The sequence below is a fragment of the Exophiala oligosperma genome (genome assembly GCF_000835515.1).
Source record: "Exophiala oligosperma strain CBS 72588 unplaced genomic scaffold supercont1.2, whole genome shotgun sequence".
Classification (NCBI taxonomy): domain Eukaryota; kingdom Fungi; phylum Ascomycota; class Eurotiomycetes; order Chaetothyriales; family Herpotrichiellaceae; genus Exophiala; species Exophiala oligosperma.
The window spans coordinates 1,253,740-1,276,279 of record NW_015622819.1 but is presented as its reverse complement, the minus strand read 5'-3'; the positions used below and the strand labels follow the sequence as shown (position 1 = coordinate 1,276,279).

Sequence of the window (22,540 nt, the reverse complement as noted above, 5' to 3'; positions counted from 1 at the left end):
TGAAATGATGAAATCTCATGCTACAACTGAAGGAGTCTACGTGCCAGATGCTGTCTGCTTATGAGCGGGAAGTAGCACCCCCGCAGCGTCGCCGAAGCCGATGTATCCAGTACTCTTATCACCCGCCCAGGCCTTGAGAATCACCTCGTCGCCATCCTCCAACCAAGTCCGTTGTTCTTGTCCTTCCAGTTGTATGGGTTGCGTACCGTTCAAGGTCTGCTCCAACAAACAGCCCAGCGACGATGTCGTCAGGCCACTGATCGTGCCGGACCCCAAAAGGTCTCCGGCCTTCATGGGACAACCTGTGACAGTGTGGTGCGCCAGCATCTGTGGGAACGACCAGACGAGCCCATCGGCGGCGTTTGTCGAACAGAGGGTGGATTTGTGCTTTGTCGCGCCACTGACCAGCTCCACCTCGAGATTGAGGTCAAACGAGAAATCATCGCGGCGTTCTTGGAGGTACGGCAGCAACGGTGTCGAATTGGGCGGCCGCTGCATGCCGGGTTTGCGGAACGGTTCCAGCGCGTCCGCCAGCACGACCCAGGCACTGATGGTGGTGGCGAAATTCTTCCCGTTGAACGGACCCAGGGGGACATACTCCCACCGTTGCACGTCTCGGGCCGACCAGTCGTTGAGTAAGACGTAGCCGAAGATGTATTCCTCGGCGGCGTCAACGGGGATACTGTCAAAAGGTGCGTTACCACCGCACACGAAGCAACCCAGCTCAAGCTCAAAATCCATGGTCCGGCAGGGGACGAAGATGGGCTTTTTCTCGGTCGCCCTCAGATCCTCGACAATCTGACCCCACGGCCTGCGGACGGGCGTGCCCGAAACGAAGATGGAGGACGAGCGACCGTGGTACGCCATCGGGAGATGAACATAGTTGGGCAGTAGGGCGCCGTTCTGACCCCGAAACAACGCACCGGCATTGTACGCGTGGTTCATGCCGCCGTAAAAGTCGCTGAATCCGCTAATTTCAAAGGGGAGATGCAACTGAACCTCTGCCAGTGGCGAGAGACACCGTCTCTGGAGATCGTGATTGTTTTTCAAAAGATCCGGGTGCGGCGTGTCGAACTTGAGAATGTCCTGTATGGAGCGGCGCACCGCCCCACAGAAGCGTCTTCCCAGCGATGCTAGAGCGTTCAGTGTCGGTTCGTTAAACGCTTCGAGCTGACCTTGAGTCTCGGCCACATGGACAAATCCATTGTTGGACGCAAAGACTGACAGATTGAACGCATACTCGCCTATGGCGGTCGTCACCACACGCTTGGAAGAGCCAGGAAAAGTGGCGATGCCGAATGGGATATTGGCAAGGGAGAATCGTGAATCAGTGGCAACATCGAGCCACGATGCTGGTGCCATCTTTCTTCCGACTCTATATCTGATTTTACTATCAACTTGGAGAGCTTGGCCTTTTCTCATAATCTAAGAGACTACTTTCAACAAAATGAATGGGAAGCGTGTGTTTGCTGGCCCCCGCCCATTTTGTGCTCTATTCCGATCTCCGAATCTGGTTTCCGTATGGTTTCGGTCTCGGAAACAAGCTGGCTCGCAAGGCTGGGAGGTGACTGTCAAGCGATCTGCTAGCGATCGAGAAGGACGATCGAGGACAAATTGAGAGAGCTATACTGTCAGATCCACGAGACCTGGGCGGATATAGACACTATGCCACATTAAAGGTACCTTTTTAAGGTTTGCAGGTTTAGTTTGGCAATTGGTTTCTATGATCTGCGTATTTTGGTCTAGGTATTTCGAATCCCTGCATGACTCGTGCATACACCATGCCACCTAGTCGAGAGATAGGGCGAAGTATGGCAGGATCAATCGAACTGTGGTCGTCTGTCAGGGCGTCTTCGCGGACCCAGAAGCGAACACCCTCAATGATAGCCATGGAGCCGGACTTTGTGTTCTTGGTCAACCGGCTCTCGAAGTCTCGAATCTCCAAGACCTTTCCCTCGACGCTAAAGATACTCTCGGCGACGCGGTCCGCCTTCACGTCTGTACAGGCTGCCGGTGTCAGACCCGTCAGCGACCATTCACTCATCCCGTAGGGCGCGTCAATCGCCGCCGCGTTGGCGGCCTCGACAAAATGCTCGCTGATGACATTGATGACACACTCGCCGGAGGCCCTCAGGTTCTTCAGCGTGTCCTTGTCTCCGGAGCCGGCGAAGCCCACGACAAAGATGGGCGGGTCGTGGTTGACCACCTGCGTATAACTGAAAGGAGCGAGGTTTCGTGACACTGCGGTGCCGCCTTCCTTGCTCCCACCGCGGGTGCTCAAGAATCCTATCGGCCGTGGAATGATGCCTGAGATCAACAGTTTGTAGTTGTCCAGGGCGCATCGGCCGGGCTCGTTGGGATCGATTTCGATGTGCTTCTTCGAAGGCGCATCTTCGCCGCCTCCTTTATAGGCGCCATCACCCCATTTCCAATCAGGAGACCGCGTCTTGGTCAACAAAAATCCGACAGATTGGTCAAACTCTGGACGATCTGCTTCGACCTCTTTGAAAGGCCGTCTGGGCTTGCTCATCTCATACCTGGCACTTTGAAGTCCGATTCTTGTAATGACTCGAGTCGCTAGGAGCATATGAATTATTCGTACGTAGACACAGTGATGTTGTCAAACCGGAAGAGGAGAGGTTTGAGTTGTCCAAGGCGATTCACAATCAGCCCTTAGTTATTCACGCCCGAGGAGTTTGGGCCGATCAAACAAGCATCGAGTTCTCACTCGCCAATCCGACTCCCAAAGTCATGTCTTCGCCCGTTCGGTCTGATCTTCCGCTACATGAACTGGCGATGGGGGAAAATTGACAAGGATCTCGGAATTTGTGGAGACAAAATGGACTGTTAAGAGACTATCCCGCTCGGAATCTCGGAGGTCGGCCATTCCGCTTACACCTCTCAGTGGCCGTAGGATACGAGGAGGGTTGAATCAATTGTTGTATGTGCCATTGGGCCAGGAGTTGAGGGGAGGTCAAATATGCTGAGTGGTAATTGTGTCGGCCTTGGAGACCATCGACACTACTCAGCTTGGCTCTCACCCCCTTGACTTTCACGATAGGTTATCGAAAAATATAGATACTTGTCCACGAAACATGCCAGTAGCCGACATAGTGAAGTTCACCGAAGACAGATGGATTTTTATCTCTCTAGCCATCCTTGCCCTGAGCGTCGTCGCCTTTTCCACCTATGAATTGGTACGTTGGTGGGCGCGAGTGCCTGGATTTTGTGGTCCTCCAGGGAAACCAATCGTGGGCAACTTGTGGCAAATTCGACGACATGACGCTCCCGAACAATATCGCCATTGGTCGAAGAAGTATGGGCCCGTATATCAAATTCAGCTGGGCAACATCCCTGTTCTCGTGGTCAACTCAGCAGCAGCAGCAAAGGCGATATTCAACCAGCACTCGCACGCAACGAGTTCGAGGCCAGAGTTTTATACTTTCCACAAAGTACGTGGGCAAACCAGCTTATTGTTCCCTCTGTGCTAACATCCGACCCGAAAGATCATTTCGGACACCGCGGGAACAACGCTGGGGACGAGTCCATGGTCTGAGTCACTGAAGCGGCGAAGGAAAGCAGTGGCAACGGCGGTCAATAGACCTGCTGTGGCAAGCTATGTTCCTCACCTCGATCGGGAAACGCGAGTCTTTCTCTCGGAGGCTCTTCATGTGGGGCATTCTGGAAAGACGGGCATCGATCCGATGCCGTTGTTTCTGCGAATGAACATGAGTATTGGCCTGACTCTGCACTGGGGAGCTCGGATGGAGTCGCAGAACGAACTCTTCCGAGAAATAGTCAAAGTCGAGGACACCATCAGCAACTTTCGCAGCACCACGGGCAACTTGCAAGACTATATCCCGCTCCTTCGTCTGAATCCCTGGAACACGCAGTCGGCCCAAGCGAAGGACATGAAGACTCGCCGGGACAAGTACATGCAATTTCTGGACGGGGATCTGGACGAGCGTATCGCGAAAGGTATTCACAAGTCTTGCATACGGGCCAATGTGCTGGTCGATGAGGAGGCCAAGCTCAATAACTTGGAGTTGAGCTCTCTCAACTTGACGCTCTTGGCCGCTGGCCTGGACACCATGAACTCGGCCGTGGCTTGGGGCATAGGTATCTTGGCCGAACGCCAGGATATTCAGAAAAAAGCGCTCGCGGCCATTAGAGAGACATACCCTGCTAACAATCCACTATGTGACGCGTCCGACGACCAAAGCTGTTCTTACCTTGTGGCAGTCATCAAAGAGATTCTGAGGTAAGGCCTCTCTGCTTTATCTTACCGTCCCACGGGAGGTTCTTTATCTTTTTGCTAATTTTGACATCCATGCACTTCTAGATACTACTCGGTGACAAGGCTATCACTACCCCGCTGTACTATCCAAGACTTTGTCTACGAGAACAAAGTCATCCCAAAGGGTACGGTGATTTTCTTGAACGTGTGGGCCTGCAACATGGGTAAGATTTTTCGACACAGTCTGCCATGTTTCTCGCCTACTGACAACTTTTCTCCTTACAGATCCGGACCTCTGGGAAGACCCAGAGGTCTTCCGTCCTGAGCGGTGGCTTGAACGACCAGACGCACCAATCTTCACGTTCGGCACCGGAGGCAGAATGTGTATCGGCATGCAGCTGGCCTACCGGGAGCTGTACATTCTCTTTCTGAGAGTCTTGAACAGTTTCAACATTGTCCCCGATGGCTTTATCGAGACTCGACCAATCGAAGGCGTTGCCAACCCAGCTTCCTTGACCACGCAACCGAAGGGATACCTTGTTCGTTTTGTTCCTCACGATCTGCCGGTGTTGGAGGACTCCTTGAAGCAAAAGACAGATGCATGAATTGCATAACTGGGATGGGATGTCGCGTAAGGTGGCTAAATATTGGCCCTCTGCCATTCAGGCTCGAGGCTTGTAGTCTGAACTTACCTCATTTGATGATACATGATGAGCATAAACTGGTAGGCTGGGCTGACGGAGCACAATGTGCTGCTGGAGGAAGTTTTAACGTACTTAAATACAACTAAACATAGTCATTGGTGCTCGTCTCGTAACGAAATATTTTTGCTTGATCAATCAAGAACCAACATGAATCTTGATATTGGCAACGTAGTCCGACCAGGCGGTTTCCCCACAATTAGCTGCACCAGGAGGAGTATAACTCTCTGCACCCGGAGGGTCCGGGTTTATTGGGTGTCCCGGAATCACTGCTTTGTTCCCCGGATTTTCACGAGGTCTTGTGAGTCTCGCTCAATATCCTGTAAGCTTGTAAGTGTTCAGTCAGATGGGGTTTAATTACGTGCATATCATTATCTGATCTCATCATCTTCCCGGCTTTTTCCCCAACCTTGTAATTGCTGCCATCCCAGTCTTCATTTTCATAGCCTTAGCGACGATGACGCCTCATACAGATATCGAACAAGGTAACACATCCATTCAGAGGAGACTTGCGGACGACAATGTGAAAGAAAGCCCTAAGAGCAAGCGACCTCGTTATGTCTCTAGTGCTTGGTGAGCCTGCCCATATTTCTCTGTCAATGCAGCCGTGTTAAACCCTTTCTGTTGCCTAGTAACGAATGCAAACGGCGCAAGGTCAAGTGTGATGGGGAAAAGCCTTGTTCACGATGTGTGAACAGTATGATGCTGTGCAGTTACAACAGACCCTCGGCGAGGATGCGCACCGTTAGCGTATCAGCTGCACCGCCACCCTCGTCACCCCCCCCTGCACGACGCGAGCCTGAAGAAGAGGAAGGAGACCTGCGTCGAATGACGATGCAGATTCATGCGTTAATGGAGAAGGTTGACAGCCTTCAGGATAAACTGGCCGGCCTGTCTCCTTCGTCCCTCGATGTTTCTCATGCGCCGTTCTGGCCGGGGCTTGCGACTGCCAGCATGCAGGCGACTGATGACCAGGCCAATCTATGTGATTTGCCGACCGACGCACCACCACCACCTCCTCCTCCACCATTATGGAAGAGCCCACAAGCGATAAGAGACGAGTCAGTGCCACCAGACGCCAATGACGAACCAGAGGCCATTTCGCCAGAATATCACGGGCCGACCAGCTCCGAGTTCACCTTTGAGGTTGCGAACGAGAGCCTCACTCAAATGGGAGTAGGCTGCTCGATCCACAAGAGCGCGGCCCCTGTGGCCAAGTTCTTCTCCTTTGACACGGGCCCGACGGGTCCACGCCTACGAAGGCTTTTTACACGGGATCGTTTATGGACGATCGACCGCACCGTGGCACTGAGCTACATCGAAAAGTACCACAATACAGTAGGGGCAATGTATCCCGTTACAGATGAGGCTCGCCTCGCGCCTAAGGTTCAATATCTCTTTGATGCGTGGGATGCTAACCGAAACCAGCGACACCAAGGGGGATTAGGTAGCCTCATCGACCTTATGCTGAGTATTGACATCCAGATCATCAAGATCCAGGTGGCGGTGGGAATGATCAATGTGCTAGGCGTGGCGGGGATGGATGTTGCTACCGAGCTAGTGCAAAGCGTTCTCGACTCATCTGATGACTCGATGATGAACCTAGAGCGTCTAGGCGGAGTCCAACTTCTCGTTTGCATCGTAAGTCGAGAGTTCCATTTGCCGCTCACAGCAATGAGGGGTTCATTCGCCAGAACAGACGAATTGACTGGGGCTAATCAGCAGATATACCATAGGTTTTGTTCTACTACAACCTCGACGACGAGGTCAAGGCGAGTCGGTACTCCTGTCTGGCGTCGCGACGGTGTCTGGAAATGGGCCTCCACCGCCGAGACATGCTGGCCAAGCATTTTCCAGAGGCTGCGGCACAGAAACAGGCCTTGAGAGTCTTTTGGTCAGTCTTCACCCTGGACCGTCGGTCCAGTCTCGGGTTAGGAGTGCCCTTTGTCATCCAGGATTCCCTGGTCGACCCGACTTTGCTGTCCATTGACTTCGATCACGCGTATCTACGGAGCATGGTCCCATTTGCCAAACTCTCGGGCAAGGCCTGGCAGATGGGCAACGACTTTACGGCCAAAGAACCTGATGCCGTTCGCGAAGAGATTGATTACCTCGACTACCAAGTTCTGCAGTGGCAGAAGCAGATCCCAGCCTCACTCAGCTACCAACACCACAGCGGATCGAAGAGCGTACCAATATACCCCGCGATGGATGGTACCGCTGCTAGGGATACGGCGCGTCAATTTTACCTCTCTGTCGTCCTCTTCGCGCGCGCCAACCAACTCCGCAACGTCATCTACCGACCACTTCTGCAATCAGCCTCACGGATCCAGGGGAACCTAGCGCACACATCCACCGCGCTCAATATCGCTAGGGACTCTATTCGCGCATTCTCCGAGCTCGACGAGGCCACAGACCTCCTCGGTACCCATGCAGCCTTCTTCAAGCATTTCATCGTCTCGAGCCTGGGGAACCTCCTGCTGATTTTGGTGCACAGCGACGATGCCACAGGCACAGAATACTGGACCGACATCAGAGAAACGTTCCACGTGGCTTCGGTACTGATGAGGAAACTCAGTGTTCGGTCCGGGTCGGTTCTGCGAGCCTGGGACCGACTCAAGGGTCTCGAGGACCTACAGGCCAAAATCATGACGGCGCGTCGGCGCAAGGCTGAGGCCAAACAGCAGGGTTCACTGAACAGTGAAAGCGGCGTTATCGAAGGGATGGGAACTGGTGAGCAGGACTACGGGGAGCGTCCCAGCAACAATGACGACGACAACAACCACAACTTCGACTGCTTCAACAACATTCTAGATGAACCGTCGTTGATCCGAGGTGGGGACTGCACATTGTTCGATTCGCAGATCCGCAACGATTTTGCCGGCTTTCTTGATCCTGCGTTTGCATTTACGGGACCGTACGATGTTCAATTTTTTCAAGGCGGCGGCGGGAGGAACCAGTGGAATATGTAACTTGTTAGCTCCTCAACGAGCCAAGGCCTGTAAAGGGTCTCTGATTGTAACTTTGCCTGCTTTTACCTCGATATGCATAAGTCTACATCTGCGTGGACTCATGCTATCATGTCATTGAGAGTATTAAATCCGCCCAACCTCAGTCATTGTCGAGCAGAGGGCGGGACTGTTCGTTTATCTTTGCATCACAGGTTACGACGGGGCACTTGTTTGAGGTGATTTTTGCTCGCCCTCGATTTCCCAAAAAGGCTAGAAAGGGCGAGATCTCAATCGCTGACTGAGCAAAGAATTGAACTGTTTCCTGGTGCCTACAAATACTCCCGTCTAGATCTGCTGCTCACAAACCGACGACGAAGCAAGATCGAAGAAATAAAATATCATCATGACGAACGAACAAGAACAAAACAGTGATAGCGGTACTGCTTCGAGGGTTCTGCACCCGTTGCAAGTAATACTCAATGAACTCGGTCTCATTACCTTGTTCCGTGCCTCTACAGACACAAAGATCCTCATCCTACAACGTTTTGTTCGACTCTTTGCCTATGGTGGCTCGACATTGATTCTGGCCTCGTATCTCTCGGATCTGGGAATCGCAGATGCCAGGATAGGATTGTTCATGACGTTGACCTTGATCGGCGATGTCTTTATCAGCTTCCTGTTGACCCTCGTGGCCGATCAACTCGGTCGTCGTTGGATTCTTGTGCTCGGAGCTGCATTGATGAGTGTAGCGGGTGTCGTCTTTGGTCTCAGTGGGAACTATTGGGTACTGCTTGCCGGTGCCATTGTTGGTGTTATCAGTCCTAGGTATGTCTATCTGTGATCGAGACAGCCCCTCCTCTGGGGCCACACGACTTTATTAATCGGTCATGCAGTGGGAATGAAATCGGACCATTTCGGGCGATCGAAGAGTCAACGCTTGCTCACCTCACGGCCAGCGCGGACCGGAGCGACATCTATGCTTGGTATTCTCTCATAGGAACAGCTGGTACAGCTTTGGGGTTCATCAGCTGCGGATGGATCATCACTCTCTTGCGAGACGAGAAGCACTTCAGTTCGATTCAAGCATATAGGGTCATATACTTTATGTATACGATCATCGGACTAGTCAAGCTTTGTCTAGCGCTCCTGTTGAGCAAGGAATGCGAAGTGAATGCTCATCCAAAAGCTGCGAACCCCAGCGAGACCTCCCCCTTGCTCGGCGAAAACGGGACGCGAGAAGACAACAAGAAGCAACGACGCTGGAGTCTTCTACCGAACATCAGCAAAGAAAGTAAGGTCGTGCTGGTACAGTTGTGCATTCTCTTTGCTTTTGATAATTTTGCCTCAGGCCTGGCACCTGTGTAAGTTGTTCTCTCACCACTAGAGTTCTGCTCCAACTGATCAACTTTAGCTCTTGGGTCACCTTCTACTTCAAGCGCAGATTTAATCTGTCGGAAGGCCAGCTGGGCTCAATTTTCTCGGTGACAGGAGTGATCTCGGCTCTGTCGATGCTAGTCGCATCATCAATATCGAAGCGAATTGGGAATGTCAAGGTACGGACGGGTTCATATAATTTGCGCTTCAGGGCGGTACTGATTCTGTGTATAGACGATGGTATTCACGCATCTTCCCTCGGCCATATGTTTGGCCCTCATACCAATCCCTCCCACACTCTCTGGTGCACTTGTGTTCCTCATAGGTCGCTCTTGCACGCAAGTCATGGATGTGGCTCCTCGTTCGGCTTTTCTCGCGGCCATAGTACTGCCCCATGAGCGGACGGCTGTTATGGGCACGATCAACGTTGTCAAGACTTGTGCTCAAAGCTTGGGTCCTGTCATCACTGGCGTTCTCGGCACCAAGAACCACTTCTGGGTGGCGTTTGTCGCTGCTGGATCTCTCAAGGCTACTTACGATCTAGGGTTGCTCGCACTGTTTGCGGAGAGAAAGAGCCGTGAAGACAAGGTGATTGATAGGACAAATGAAGAACATCAGGATAACACCAGAGGCAATGAGTCAGCATAGTCATTGTCGGCAGACGTAAGGATCTCAGACAAGACAGGAGGGTCGATCAATATCATAGAGCCAAAAAAATAACAATGCAATTCAATACCCACATTTGCGGCTCGGCGCCGACGAGGCTGAGCTCGGCCGACTTTCCCCAAATAAAAATTTCTCGTGGCAGAAACATGAAAAAGTTCCCTCGACGGATTTTCTGACTTATTTGGAAAGAAGAGCGTTGCACATTCCAATCGTTTCTGGGAGTCCCTCCAAAAGACGAACTCACCCGCTGTGTTTATCTCCTTCCCTGACAATATCGCATTTCAGGCCGCTCCCGCTGACCATGAGCGATAACACCAACGGCACGGGCGCAAGCCCCGAGCATTACGCTATTGGTATCTCCTTCGGAAATTCCTACAGTTCAATAGCACACATCTCTGGTGAAGGCAAAGTCGAAGTGATTGCCAATGAAGAAGGAGATCGACAAATACCCTCGATCCTCTCTTACGTTGGTGGAGAAGAATTCCACGGTACCCAGGCCAAATCGCAGTTGGTTCGAAACAGCAAAAACACAATCGCCTACTATAGAGACTTTGTCGGAAAGGATTACAAGGCCATAGACCCTACACCCTGCCATGCCTCAGCCCACCCTATCGAATCGAACGGTCAAATCTCATTCTCCGTGCAAGAGAAGGAAGATGGTGAACAAAGCACTCTATCTGTAGCTGAGGTCTCGACGAGGCATTTACGGCGACTACAGAATTCTGCGTCTGATTTCACCGGAAAGACTGTCAATGCTGCTGTCGTAGCCGTCCCCTCAGACACAAGCGAGGAACAAAAGGCCGCATTGACAAAAGCGGCCGCGGCCATTAATGTTGAAATCCTTCAGTTCATCCCCGAGCCAGTCGCCGCCCTACTAGCCTACGACTCCCGATCCTTTGATGCTGCCTCCGACAAGACTGTTGTCGTTGCGGATTTCGGCGGCAACCGATCCGATGTCGCCGTCATCGCTTCAAGAGGTGGAATGTACAGTATTTTGGCTACTGCCCACGACTATGAATTGGGTGGCTCGCAGCTCGACCAGGTCCTCGTTGACCACTTTGCCAAGGAGTTCGAAAAGAAACACAAGTCAGACCCCCGTAAGAACGAGAGAAGTTTGGCCAAGATGAAGCTCGAGTCCGAGGCCGTGAAAAAGACTCTGAGTCAGAGCGCCAGCGCCACTTTCAGCGTCGAGAGTCTCGCGGATGGCATCGACTTCCGGTCGACTGTGAACCGAAGCCGTTATGAGATTCTAGCGTTGAAAACATTCAGTCGCTTTACACGACTAATCGAGGAAGCCATCAAGAAAGCCGACCTGGACGTGCTCGACATTGACGAGGTCGTGCTGTCTGGAGGCACATCCCACACCCCTAAGATCGCAAAGAACATCGAAGCTTTCTTCCCTGAAACCACCCAGGTTCTGGCCCCTGCAACATCGGCAACAGCGCTGAACCCATCCGAACTTTCGGCAAGAGGCGCCGCGCTACAAGCGTCTCTGATCCAAGAATTTGACAAGGAAGATATCGATCAGTCAACCCACGAAATGGTGACAGTCACACCACACCTGACGGCAGCTATCGGGTACCAAGTTACCGGACAGCCGACTAGTTCGCTTTCGGTCATCATCCCTCCAGACACAGCGGTCCCTGCAAGACGGACGAAAGTAATTGAGGGTCTAGAGGGTGATGTGCTCCTCCGCATTTCTGAAGGAGAACGAGAAATTAAAGTCACTCAGGCGGAAGCTCCACCGAAACCAGAGACGAACGGTGCCAAGGATGTCGAGGATGACGATGACGATTCTGATATGGACGAGGATGATGAGCCTGAGGAGATCCGCGAGAAGGTCTGGAAGCCCAAGAAGGCACTGGCCGAGTTCGTATTCAAGGGTCTGAAGAAAGGATCCAAAGTTGAAGTTATGGTTGACGTTGATGGTGAACTAGCCGTGTCAATCACTGCTCGACCTGTCGGTGGCAAGGGTGGTGTTAGAGGCGAAGTCAAGGCTCCCCAAGTGACTTCTAATGGCAAAGCATGAGAATTGATTAGATGAGATGTTTTGTAGACGGGTGGTTTGCTTTTGAGCCAAGCCCATCTGGCTTACTAGATATTAAGTAGTTGATGGCATCGGCATGGTACGGCGTGCATGGTTAACATTACAGCAACATGCTCTTTCCCCTTGCTTTGGTTTGTGTGGTCTTGGAGCAAGAGGAGAGATCATATCAGTAGATAGCCAAAAGAAAAGAAGAACAGAGCCGGTGCTTTTGATAGGGGGTCATTTCTTATCTCATGCACAAACAAGACTTTTTTCTCTTAAGTCCATTGACTCTGGGACTTTGATGATTCATATGCAGATGGTCTTGATGTATGGATTTAATTTTAGACAGGCAAACAAAGAGTCTGAGTACTCTCACTTTTAGAGGTTGATATGATTAAGATTGATTTTTAGCCACGGAGTATAAGTAGATCAAAGATCTTGAACGTCACAATTTAGTTCGTCTGCTCTCGATTCACGTTTCATTTCCTCCCATTCAATGTTCGCCACACTCAGACCGGCAAGAAGCATACCGGCGTCCTTTGGGCTTTTGAACCTGACGGCGTCGACGGACCAATTTTTTCTCTTGGAAAAGTGTACTTCCATGGGGTCTGCGTCTGGTGCTTCCTCGTCGTATCCCAGAACCTCAAACAGGGCCACCACGATGACGCCCTTTGATCTCCAGTCGGCCTCGTCCACGACGACGTAGTGCCTGGGCCAGAATGGTGTCTTTGGGACGGCGAATTTGGCGACGTGGGTGGTGTAAGATTTCATCAAGGGTTCGTCGATGAAATTTAGTAGGTCATCGTCGTGGTGGTCACCATCACCACCGTCAGACCCGATGAAGATCCGTTGCCCCGGCACAAGTTTCAGAAATTCGCGTTCGTTGGATACACCAGAATTGAGGGCATCCAAAAGTTTCCCCCAGAGATTTTTCGGACAGCCCACGAGTGTGTATGTACACCGCCACCGGTAGGTTCGCGGCGTACTCACAAGGGGTGGCGGTCATCAAACGGGAAACGCTCTCTTCGGTCGTGACGGGGAGAGTGGTGTCGATGCGTGATGACAAATTTGGGATGGTATGCGTTTCTTCCCTCGTGGTTGTCGTCGCCATGCTGCCGAATCGTTTGCTGTACGCTACAAGTGAAACAAGGTAATGTCAAGGAGGTGGACTCTTGGCTTGTGTAGGCGTCTGTCCCGTCCAGAGGTCGTTGAAGACATGCACAAAGCATGAAGAAATGTGAAGACGGCGTTTGATCCATCGAGTTCTTTATAAACTTGGAACAGGCATCAGGTAGGAAGACCCTAAAACAGGCCCTGTACTACCACCACGGATTCAGGCCACCCGATCGTCCTCCACCACGCTTTCACCGGTCAAGCACGGAGGTATACAGAACCGAGTAACGTACGTACTTTAGAATCCTTACGTCCTTATCGTCAACGGTAAGACTATTGCCGTCATCCCTTACTGTAACGTAACAAGCGAGAACACGAGGGAACTCTTGAACACCCGAGGATAGACTTATACCATCCCGGAGATTGTTTTTGATCCCTGTGCTAATGCTATGATATCAGGCTTGAGAGGTCACTAGACTAGAGTCGATTAAGGTGGTTTGCTCTCATCACAGTACCAGTTACATTATCCATAGCTTGAACCATTGGTGTGTTAGTTGACCTGATCCACATGCATAGATGTTTCCTTCCCAGCTTCTTCTGCCTTGGCCTCGTAAATGGCACCATGAGCGAATTCTAGTGACAAACCAACGGTCAGTAGCTGTTCTAAGCCCCAGAAAAACAGCATTCGACTTACGATCGACCTTTGTAAATTTGAACTTCCTTGCAGATACCTTGTTTTCGAAGAGCAAATCAATCTCGCCAAATGAACGGTCCTTGGTCTCTGGAAGACGGAAATAACACCAGATGATACAACACATGTTGGTTCCAGCATAGAAGAGACCGGATTTGGCACCCCAGTTCCAGGCTGTACACCAGTTGTCAGCAGACAGCCACAAACACGAAGCCTAATTGCGGTACTTACACGTTGAAGATAGCATGCGTGGTGTAATCGTATTCTGGATCACGCTTGCCACGTTGTAGGCGAATCTTCCAATTGCGATGGTTTTGTATCTCAAACGTCCCGAGGGGGTTTCTGCCACGATGGGATAACACGTCGGTCCCATACAAATGGTGTTGACCAGAGTACATATCACCAACAAAATACCTATCGCGAGTTTGGAACTGTGGGTGTGGTTGAATCCAAGTCCGCCGATCTGGTGAGAATCCAATGGCATCAGTCTCTAGTCCGAAATTTGAAGATCGTTGCTGGATTTTCAAACAGTATATAACAAGACGTGAGGAACGTACCGTAACCAAAATACAAAACATCGCAGATAGACCCGAGAGATAGATTGTCTTCCTACCAAAGAAAGGGAAAATGCCGTAGCAAATGAGGACACCAATCACAAAACACGCGCTGATCGAGATGTTGATATCGAAGGTTTGAATTTCATTAAACCCTGCAGCTTCGAGAAAGACAACGGCATAGCTGGTTAGTGGGTTTCCATCCCAGATTTGTGACATCCAAGTCACGCAGTTCTAAGAGATTCAACTTGTCAGCCGCTACTATTCAGCAGGACAAAACGGTGGGGGGCTTGAGCTCACAATTTCAGTTCGACGCAGGTTAGTACCCTTGAAGCATTCAAAGAAGCTCGCCTTCTCGGTGTCTGCCTTCTCAAGCTCTGTTGTGTGCCTGATGTATGCCAGGGTAGCGTCCACCTCCTGTTCTTTCGCGGGACTGTCGGAGCGAAGCCGCACAAGGGATTTTCTTGCAAGGTCATACTTGCCACGTCTCACCGCGTTCCAGGGAGATTCCGGTGCGAAGAAGGCGCCGATAAATAGTGGAAGAGGCCAAATCCACTGGAGACAAAACGGCAACCGCCAGCCAATGTTTCCCTCGAGGCCAGTCACCGCCCGGAGAACTCCAGATGAAAGGAGGATGCCGCAGCCCCATGACAGACAGACGTAGGCAGTCACATAAGACCGTAGCACCGTCGGAACGATCTCACATGCATAAGCAGTGGTCAAGGTCTGATTTTGTGTCAAAGAGAAAGTTCCCAAATTTCTTTCTTTCCGTCTAAAATAGGCACCTGCTTACCTGAAAGACACCCCATGAGATCCCGCACATTGCCTCGCCAAAAGCCAAAACTGACAAGGATGGTGCGAACACAGATATGAAAATGGCACAACACAGCCATGCCATGAAAAACAGATAGGTCGGCCGACAACCAAACCGGTCCTGGGCAAAAGTGTTGACCACGAGACCGGCCAATTCGCCGACCAAGGCGGAATTTGCAAGGCCAGACTGCCATGCCGCAGTGATTGTTTTTTTACCAGTCGCAGGATTGACTGTGCCGAATCTCTGCTGGAACTGCGACTGACCGAAAAAGGAGTTGATCTGTGCGTAGAAATGGTGTCAGCTGTTTTTTTGTCTCTGCTAGCAAAAGGTTTGTATCGTGGAATGTATACGAACAATGACAACATCATAGCCTTCCATGACCAACGCGGTGGACAGGAGACAACTCCAGAACACGGCCTTTTTGTATTTCTTCACAGCCTGGGCGAGCGTCAACTTACGGTCGGCAGCATCGCTTTCCTGCGCTCGTTGGATGAGGGTGATTGTATCCGCATTGTCCAGTTCCAGATTCCTGAGCTCTCGCCCGGTAGGAACAATCTTCTCACTCTCCATAGTGGTGGTCAAGGGTAGAGCCGTTAATCAGAAGTAAAGTTTGGTTAGTAGCGACAATGGGTTGATCGAGGAGAGTCAGTATCCGAAGGAAGTGAGCAGCGTGGACACTTTAAGATAAAGATCTCCACCGGGAATTGGCCTAGGGGTCCCCGTGCCACGTGAAGCGAAGACATTGCATCTCCTGTTGCGAGAGATACCTGTGGCGTGTTCAAAGTCTGGAAACAGATTCGATAAAGCCGACGGTAGATTTACTCCCTCGTGTGAAGCCCCGTGCGGAGCCCCAGAATTCGAGAGGCGGGGGAAGATGTTGTCCACAGGCAAGTTTTGGGGCTTTCCTTCGTTCTAGCTGACATACGGATAAATTGAAAGAGCAGGGTGGCCAACTGGAAAAGTGTCCATCTGCCGGCAAGGATCAATAATCTTCAGAATCCCAAGACACTGGTTAAATGCCCTGGGCCGATTTTGCCGTGCACGGGTTGCCAGTAGTAATAAAGGCCCTGCCGAGGAGCGGGAAATTTCCCTTCGGCTTTTATGCGAATGACAGCCATAGATCAGCGACTTCGGGTATTCTAAGGAGAAATTAAAGAAAACACCTCCATCCGGGGATGTGTTCAATTTGACGATACACGTCTATCCCGTATTTGACAGCCTACAAGGCTAAGCCCCTTGCGCCCTTACTCCAGCGGTACAAAGAAAGTGCCCTGCGACGAGCTTTGCTCTCTTCCGCATTTGTGGCTCCCGCACTCCTTACGCTATATAGCGTTGATCGAAGGACTTTGCGAAAGCGTTTCTAGAAGCACGAATTGTTAGTCGTTGAAGGCTCAAGGGGAGGGGGGTGGTCCTTTTATTCACCTGGAACTCAGTGCTCAGCGTAACCACGCATACTTCATGTGCACGAATAATTGTCTCACAAGCTGTTTCGACGGACTTATTGGGCCCTAGCTGCGGCATGCGATCTGCGAAGAGCAAAAGAATAAAACTTCCGTGTAGCAGGTAGATGCCGAACAAATAAGGCATGAATGTCAGCTCTGGGTCGCAACGCAAGATCTGCGAAACAGCCTCTGATGCAGATATGGCATGAGATGCACATTTCATGAATTGAACGGACGTGATCCAGCCATCATCATTCTCGAGCATGGACACGGCATCCCATTTGCCGTGGAGAAGGACGTGGAGGACATGTAAAATGAAAGTGCCATATACGGTCACAAGCTGCGCCTGCGCCCGACCTCGTGGCCTGTACGATACCGTTGCATCAAAAGGCTGGCTGTAGGGCGTATCCTGGTATCCCGAACTTGGGGAGAGGAACTCGCTGGCGGGAATAGTTCCGTCGAGACCACCAGTCTCGAATCGGCTTTCAATCTCACCGATGCTTCGCGCGCAGTTGTCCAGAGATGCTTCGATGAGAGACACCGCATCTCCATCATCAAGGGTTCCAAATCTTGGGTGTAGCTTACGGTGGTGGACTTGGATCACGTCACCCAGAATCGTCATCAGTGGCAAGAACCAGTCGAAGAGGCCAGTGCCGGTGATCGCTGTTGGCGGCCCGTAAGTGCGTGCTGTCAAGAGTTCCATGGGTGCACATTCCAAGGTATTCCACACGTCCTCTGATAAAGGTGTGTAAACCTGACACTCGTCGTCCCCTATGCACATCGTCGAGTTGTACGACAGTGCCAGGTGCCGATCGAGGCAGAATAGTAGCCAAAAGACTCGACGACTTTCTTCTTGCGATTCAAGCAACTCCAACGAAACATTCGAAGTGTCGGACTGTCCGCCTTTGCACGAAGATGTGAGACAGCTTGCATCGGAATTGCTGCATTTCATGTCTTGTCGATTTAATCCCATAATATACATTAATCTCACGGCCTTATTCCACCAGACCTGGCAATCTGTCTTGAAATCACTCCCAGAGACGACAATGCAAATCAAAATGAAAGTGAGCACGTCATCAATTGTATTTTCGGGAGGGCCATTCTCGATAATTGTCGAGTTTCTGTCATTTGCATATGTGGGTTTCAGGACAGAGGGAAATCTCTCCACCAACTTTCCTCCCGGGTGACGGTCCCAGCAGTCGCGATCTCTCGTCTGCACAAGCTGCATACACAGCTTTCTAAGCGCCTCACACACGGTATTTCGCTGACCTGGGAGAAGAAGGTGTGGGATGTCTGCTGTTTGAGCGCTGACCCAGAGCATTGTACATGTGAGTGCTGGCGTAGTCTGGCGCGGCTTTGTTGGATGGAGCAAGGATTTTTTGCGGAGCACATGGGTCAATATGTATGGCGAAGCCGACTTGAACAAAGAGCTTCCTGGTTGAGCAAAGTAGAATTCCAGCAATTCACAAGCTTCATCGGCATTGACTATGCCTTCGAGAAGTGGAAGAAGCGGCTCTAGACATCTGTATGGTCGATTAGCTCGCGCTTCAATCCCCGAGTGGTGAGAAGTGCTTGGTCGCCCTTCAGATACACGTGTTTGTGGGGTTTGGCTGAAATGGTCTTCACCAGGCCCAGAGTCAAAAAGCCGAGCGGCAAGAGGAAGTGTAGGGCTGTGTATATGCTGACCAAGAAGTCCCACAGCGCGAGATGGCGCGTCAGGAGATACAGCATGGTATTCTGAAGCATGGGCGATCAAACTACCCTGGTCCTTTCCACGTGGTTCGGGGTAGTCCGTTGAACGAAGCGAGTCAAGTTGCACAATAGCATCTTCGTGATCAACTACCTCGCCTAGCTCATCTGGACGTCCTGGGAATGATGGGGTCTCAGCAGCAGAGTGAGTGGAAAGACCTTCTCCATTGGGTGCATATGAATCGTCAACCTGGTCGCCTGTAGATGGCAGGCGAACACCAGGTTTTCGACCTCGCTTTCTCAAATCTCGATTGTAGTGGCATGCGTGTCCATACTCTTGACACCGGCGACTACGTGACCATCAGCATACAGTGCGAGGCACTCCGGTGGCAGGGAAGCGGTTACCAGGGGCATTGGCCGTCGCATCTTGCTCGCGAACTGCTGCACTTATCACATGCCCTGCGCGTTCGCTTTCTCAATTGTGACCCCAATGAAGGCTCCTGGCTCATGATGGAGGAACAGTGGTCAAGGTACGCATTTGCCCACAGGGTAATTTTCGATGGATGATGTTCTCCTGACAGACGTGATTTTGAACTGTGAATTTCCCCTCGCTTAAATTGCTGCTCTGGATCCTAATCTGTAAGAGTGAGTGGAGCATCTCCCTCCTCTACCACCGCCTTCATTTACCCGGAGCGGGGTGTTAGTGCGATCAGAGACTTTGTGTTCCGGTGGGCTAATATGGGGTACGGTCCGGGATCCATGACCTGTACATCGCGTGAGTGGCAGTTCTCACCAGTATTTAACATCCTTCTTTGGACTAGACTAAGAAGACCTCGAGCCGACGAGAGAAACTCGCCAGAAATCAGATATTGTTCGGCTATTTACAATAGCGTGCCAGGAAGGGTTCTCGCATACTGTTGCCGTTAGGCTTTGGTCACAAACGCCTGGCTAAACGGAGGATTTCGGCTATCGAGCAGATAGGTTTGGTATGATCAAGTGAGATGCCTCACGGAAATGAGCTGATTTTGTTATGTACTCATGCCACATTCCGGTGTCATTGTTTTCCCGACAAACGTGACCTCAAGTCCTGCTACGATCTGTTTCGACTTGGGACGAGATATCCCGAATATTGCTCAGGCCGATGGCCGTTCGCTGATCCTCAATAGCCTTGCGCAGATAGTTGACGGTAACTTCACCTTCAATTCCCCTTTCTCTGAATCCCAAGTCCAATCTCCGTCGAACCCCGCCGGGTATAGTAGTTCTGCTGCCAAGGTGGTTTTCCCATTCGCAACAGATATCGGCAAAGAACAGGAAACATCACCCCCTCGACGCCAAACTGCAAGATATTGGCATGAGCCCGCGTTGAGTCCAACAGCCAACCAATTGTCGTGCCATCCAGGCAGTCCCAGTGGCCAGTACGGCTTACTGCTTTTAATGTCGTATCTGAATTGTTTGTAAACATTCATCCCGTCGCGGACAAGCGACAGCTGTGACTTGCTGAGACAGTGCAGGGCTCCAGAAAGGTGAACGCGACCCATCAAGCTGTTCACTACAGTCAGTGCGTTGATTTCGTCGCTCCACTCTGGCTGGGGGTAGGCCCAGGAGGCACTTTGCTCCGGCGTGACGGCTGTCGCGATTGCAGTAGACACAGCTGCGTAGCGGACAGGGTCCTGCTGGTCGCTTGTTGACTGGACCGAGTGGATGGCAAGAAGCGCATAGTCAAGCCGCTGCCCGCCACTCGAACAATTCTCGATCACCAGCCCGGGGTGACGATCAAGAATCTTACTCACCCAATCTAGATAGGCGCGATTGTGGCCTAGTGCTCCTGCGCCAGAGCTGAATGCATCGAAGTCTGTGCCGTAGATAATGTCAATGTTGTAATCAAACTTGAAATACCCAACACCGTAATCCAAAACCAATTCGTCAACAATCCTATCCATTCTCTGGCGCACAATTGGGGAACGGTAGTCGAGTTGGTATCGGCCTTTCTCTACTGTACGTATTCCGTTCTCTTGGAAAAAGGCCTCGTCAGGGAGTTCTTTCAGGATGTTGCTCCGGATTCCCACGACTTCTGGTTCTAGCCAGACCCCTGGCGTCATACCCGCTGAATGAATGGCATCGAGAACAGATTTGAATCCGTTTGGAAATCGTTTCTTTGAAGGCTTCCATTCGCCGACACTATCCCACCAGTCTGTCGTGTCTGCATACCAGCCAGCGTCAACGACAAAATACTCGGCGCCAGCATAAGACGCGGGTCCAATAAGGCCCTTGACCTTCTCTTCGTCCGGCTCACCCATCAGACAGTTCATGTAGTCATTGAAGATAATAGGAAGCTTTTCGTTGTCCACATGTTTCCGTCGTATGCGTCTTCGGTAGTCTGTTAATGCTCCAAAAGCCTCCTCGATTCCCCCATGAACATGAGTGATGGCACATGGTACTGTAGTGAACGTCTGCCCAGGTCGCAGACATTCCTTCCAACTGTGGTTGAAATCGTTAGGGCCGCTGATGGCAACATAAACGTCTTCCTTGAAATCTCCTAGCTCCCACCTCCACGATCCATTGTTTTCGATCTGCCACAGCCATGTATCTTGACCGTCTCTTCTCTTCAACATTCCCATTGCAAGCATACCGCCTGTGGAGAATCCACCACGATTTGACACAGACCAACTGGTGTGGCCGGCCAGGTGACCTTGATTTAGTTCGCAAACGCCAATACTATCCAAGCCAATGCTCGGCAAGTCGTGGTCATGCCATTGTGCTTCTCAGAACCAAGTGTTCGTTGCGCTTGAGGCTACGTAGTCATGGAACCATTCGCGACTACCTCCTGTCAAACCACCCACAACTAGTGAAGTCACTTGACAGAGAATAATATTCTTGTCTCCCTCATTTTGGACCTTGGCGAAAGAACGCAAGACTGGAGTTCCTGTATAAGCTACAAGAGTCGCGGTAACAGTCAGCTTTGAAACATCGTCATGAGACGTGATTTCCAGGAACTGTTGCTGGTCACTGGCTGATTCTTGATGGCTTCGATATTTGAGTCGTTTCGTGACGGCTCCACAGACCAGCGTCTTTGAACTCTTTGTATCATCAGTACCTTCTCCAGCCAGACGTATCTCTGTGAGTGGTAAAGATGACTCTGAAAACAGGCTTGATCTTGGCGAAATCGTTTTCTCGTTGACGGGTTTTATTTCCTTCAACCGGACAATTTGGTCAGCCTCAATTGTCAGGATTATCGTCAAGTCAGGAGTCTGCCAGCAGATTTCTCTAGTATCAGCCATGCTGAGTGCTGGTGACAATTATGTAGGTTTGAATCAACTACGACACGCAGTGGGTATTGAAAAGATATATTGTTGTTCTGAGACGCGGTCGCATGTCAATGGCGAAATTGCCGGCGGCTTATTTCAGGTGTGCAGTGACAACATGATAAAGTGGGGACTTCAACTTTGGTATAGGCATTGTGCCGCATCAATGAACGGTGGTCGACTTGATACTCGACCGTGCTCTTCACAAGGGAGAGCACGGATCGGAATGAACATCCTTACATTCCAATGCAGTATCTTTAACTCGTGGAGATGACCGGCGAACTGACGGATAATAAAGTAACACTTCTCGTATTCGGCTCCAGCACCTAAAACTTGATTACCCTCAATCGAGTTGGAGTCCTGAGTAATGTAACTTCCGAGGATTTTAAACCTGACAGGAAAAGAATGCTAACATCGCAGGCTGTTTGGCAGATCTTCCTGGGAGAGGACAAGTGCCGGCTAAACACCTCGAAAGATCTATACGTATGAATACTTACAAAGTCACCCCACAACATGCGGGGATGATGAATTCTTCCAGCCCAGTAGGAATCTTACGATGTCTCGACCAGGGTCGACTGATCATGGACAGAGTCCTCCTGGGTCTTTACTGGCCTTTGTAGGTCCGTTGTACAGAGCTTCACCTCTTAGATGATGATCCTACTGCAAGACGATAGAGGCAGCGGGGTCCACCTTCGATACTTCGATACAAGCGTCATGAGGTATGGCTAGGATGTTTCATTCGGCAGCTCTTCATGGCCCTCACGAATTTCACCTCTCATATTGCCAGGTCCGCTATGTTTCCTACCAAGGTATCTTGTACCACTTCCATTTCGGCTATTCTTCTATCGATGGAGCCCTGCCGGCTCAATTGATTCGGGCTTCGTACTACGATATTTAAGCCATTGAGAGAATCGCAAAAGCGAGGCTCGCGGCTATCTTCAGTTGATGGTCACAAGAAGTACCCTTTTAAAAAGATT

General features: G+C 51.0%; 5 protein-coding genes across 5 annotated transcripts; 3 read left to right on the top strand and 2 right to left on the bottom strand.

The window, feature by feature from the left end:
* Positions 1-5,637: 5,637 nt before the first annotated feature.
* PV06_01924 (uncharacterized protein) lies at positions 5,638-7,910 on the top strand (the record flags this gene model as incomplete). The annotated part of the gene is made up of 2 exons (XM_016402560.1): positions 5,638-6,579; positions 6,675-7,910. The coding sequence occupies 2 exons, from the start codon at positions 5,638-5,640 to the stop codon at positions 7,908-7,910; spliced, it is 2,178 nt and encodes a 725-aa protein (XP_016266457.1).
* A 338-nt stretch (positions 7,911-8,248) lies between these two features.
* On the top strand, positions 8,249-9,989 carry PV06_01923 (uncharacterized protein). Its single transcript, XM_016402559.1, has 4 exons — positions 8,249-8,714; positions 8,783-9,250; positions 9,301-9,442; positions 9,498-9,989. Exons 1-4 carry the CDS (start codon positions 8,293-8,295, stop codon positions 9,909-9,911), a joined length of 1,446 nt encoding a protein of 481 aa, XP_016266456.1. The 5' UTR covers positions 8,249-8,292; the 3' UTR covers positions 9,912-9,989.
* Positions 9,990-10,119: 130 nt separating this feature from the next.
* PV06_01922 (uncharacterized protein) lies at positions 10,120-12,346 on the top strand. The gene has a single exon (XM_016402558.1). The coding sequence runs from the start codon at positions 10,231-10,233 to the stop codon at positions 11,956-11,958; it is 1,728 nt and encodes a 575-aa protein (XP_016266455.1). The 5' UTR covers positions 10,120-10,230; the 3' UTR covers positions 11,959-12,346.
* Positions 12,347-12,387: 41 nt separating this feature from the next.
* PV06_01921 (uncharacterized protein) lies at positions 12,388-12,729 on the bottom strand (the record flags this gene model as incomplete). The annotated part of the gene is made up of 1 exon (XM_016402557.1): positions 12,388-12,729. The coding sequence occupies one exon, from the start codon at positions 12,727-12,729 to the stop codon at positions 12,388-12,390; it is 342 nt and encodes a 113-aa protein (XP_016266454.1).
* Positions 12,730-21,023: 8,294 nt separating this feature from the next.
* On the bottom strand, positions 21,024-21,539 carry PV06_01920 (uncharacterized protein; the record flags this gene model as incomplete). The annotated part of the gene is made up of 1 exon (XM_016402556.1): positions 21,024-21,539. The coding sequence occupies one exon, from the start codon at positions 21,537-21,539 to the stop codon at positions 21,024-21,026; it is 516 nt and encodes a 171-aa protein (XP_016266453.1).
* Positions 21,540-22,540: the final 1,001 nt, after the last annotated feature.

What these genes read in the sequence shown, in the direction of transcription:
- PV06_01922 (XM_016402558.1), top strand. Translation starts at nt 10,231, where the DNA reads ATGAGCGATAACACCAACGGCACGGGCGCAAGCCCCGAGCATTACGCT.
- PV06_01923 (XM_016402559.1), top strand. Translation starts at nt 8,293, where the DNA reads ATGACGAACGAACAAGAACAAAACAGTGATAGCGGTACTGCTTCGAGG. An exon ending in GTTGGTGTTATCAGTCCTAG is followed by an intron (nt 8,715 to 8,782) that starts GTATGTCTATCT and finishes TCGGTCATGCAG; the next exon opens with TGGGAATGAAATCGGACCAT. An exon ending in AGCGAATTGGGAATGTCAAG is followed by an intron (nt 9,443 to 9,497) that starts GTACGGACGGGT and finishes TTCTGTGTATAG; the next exon opens with ACGATGGTATTCACGCATCT.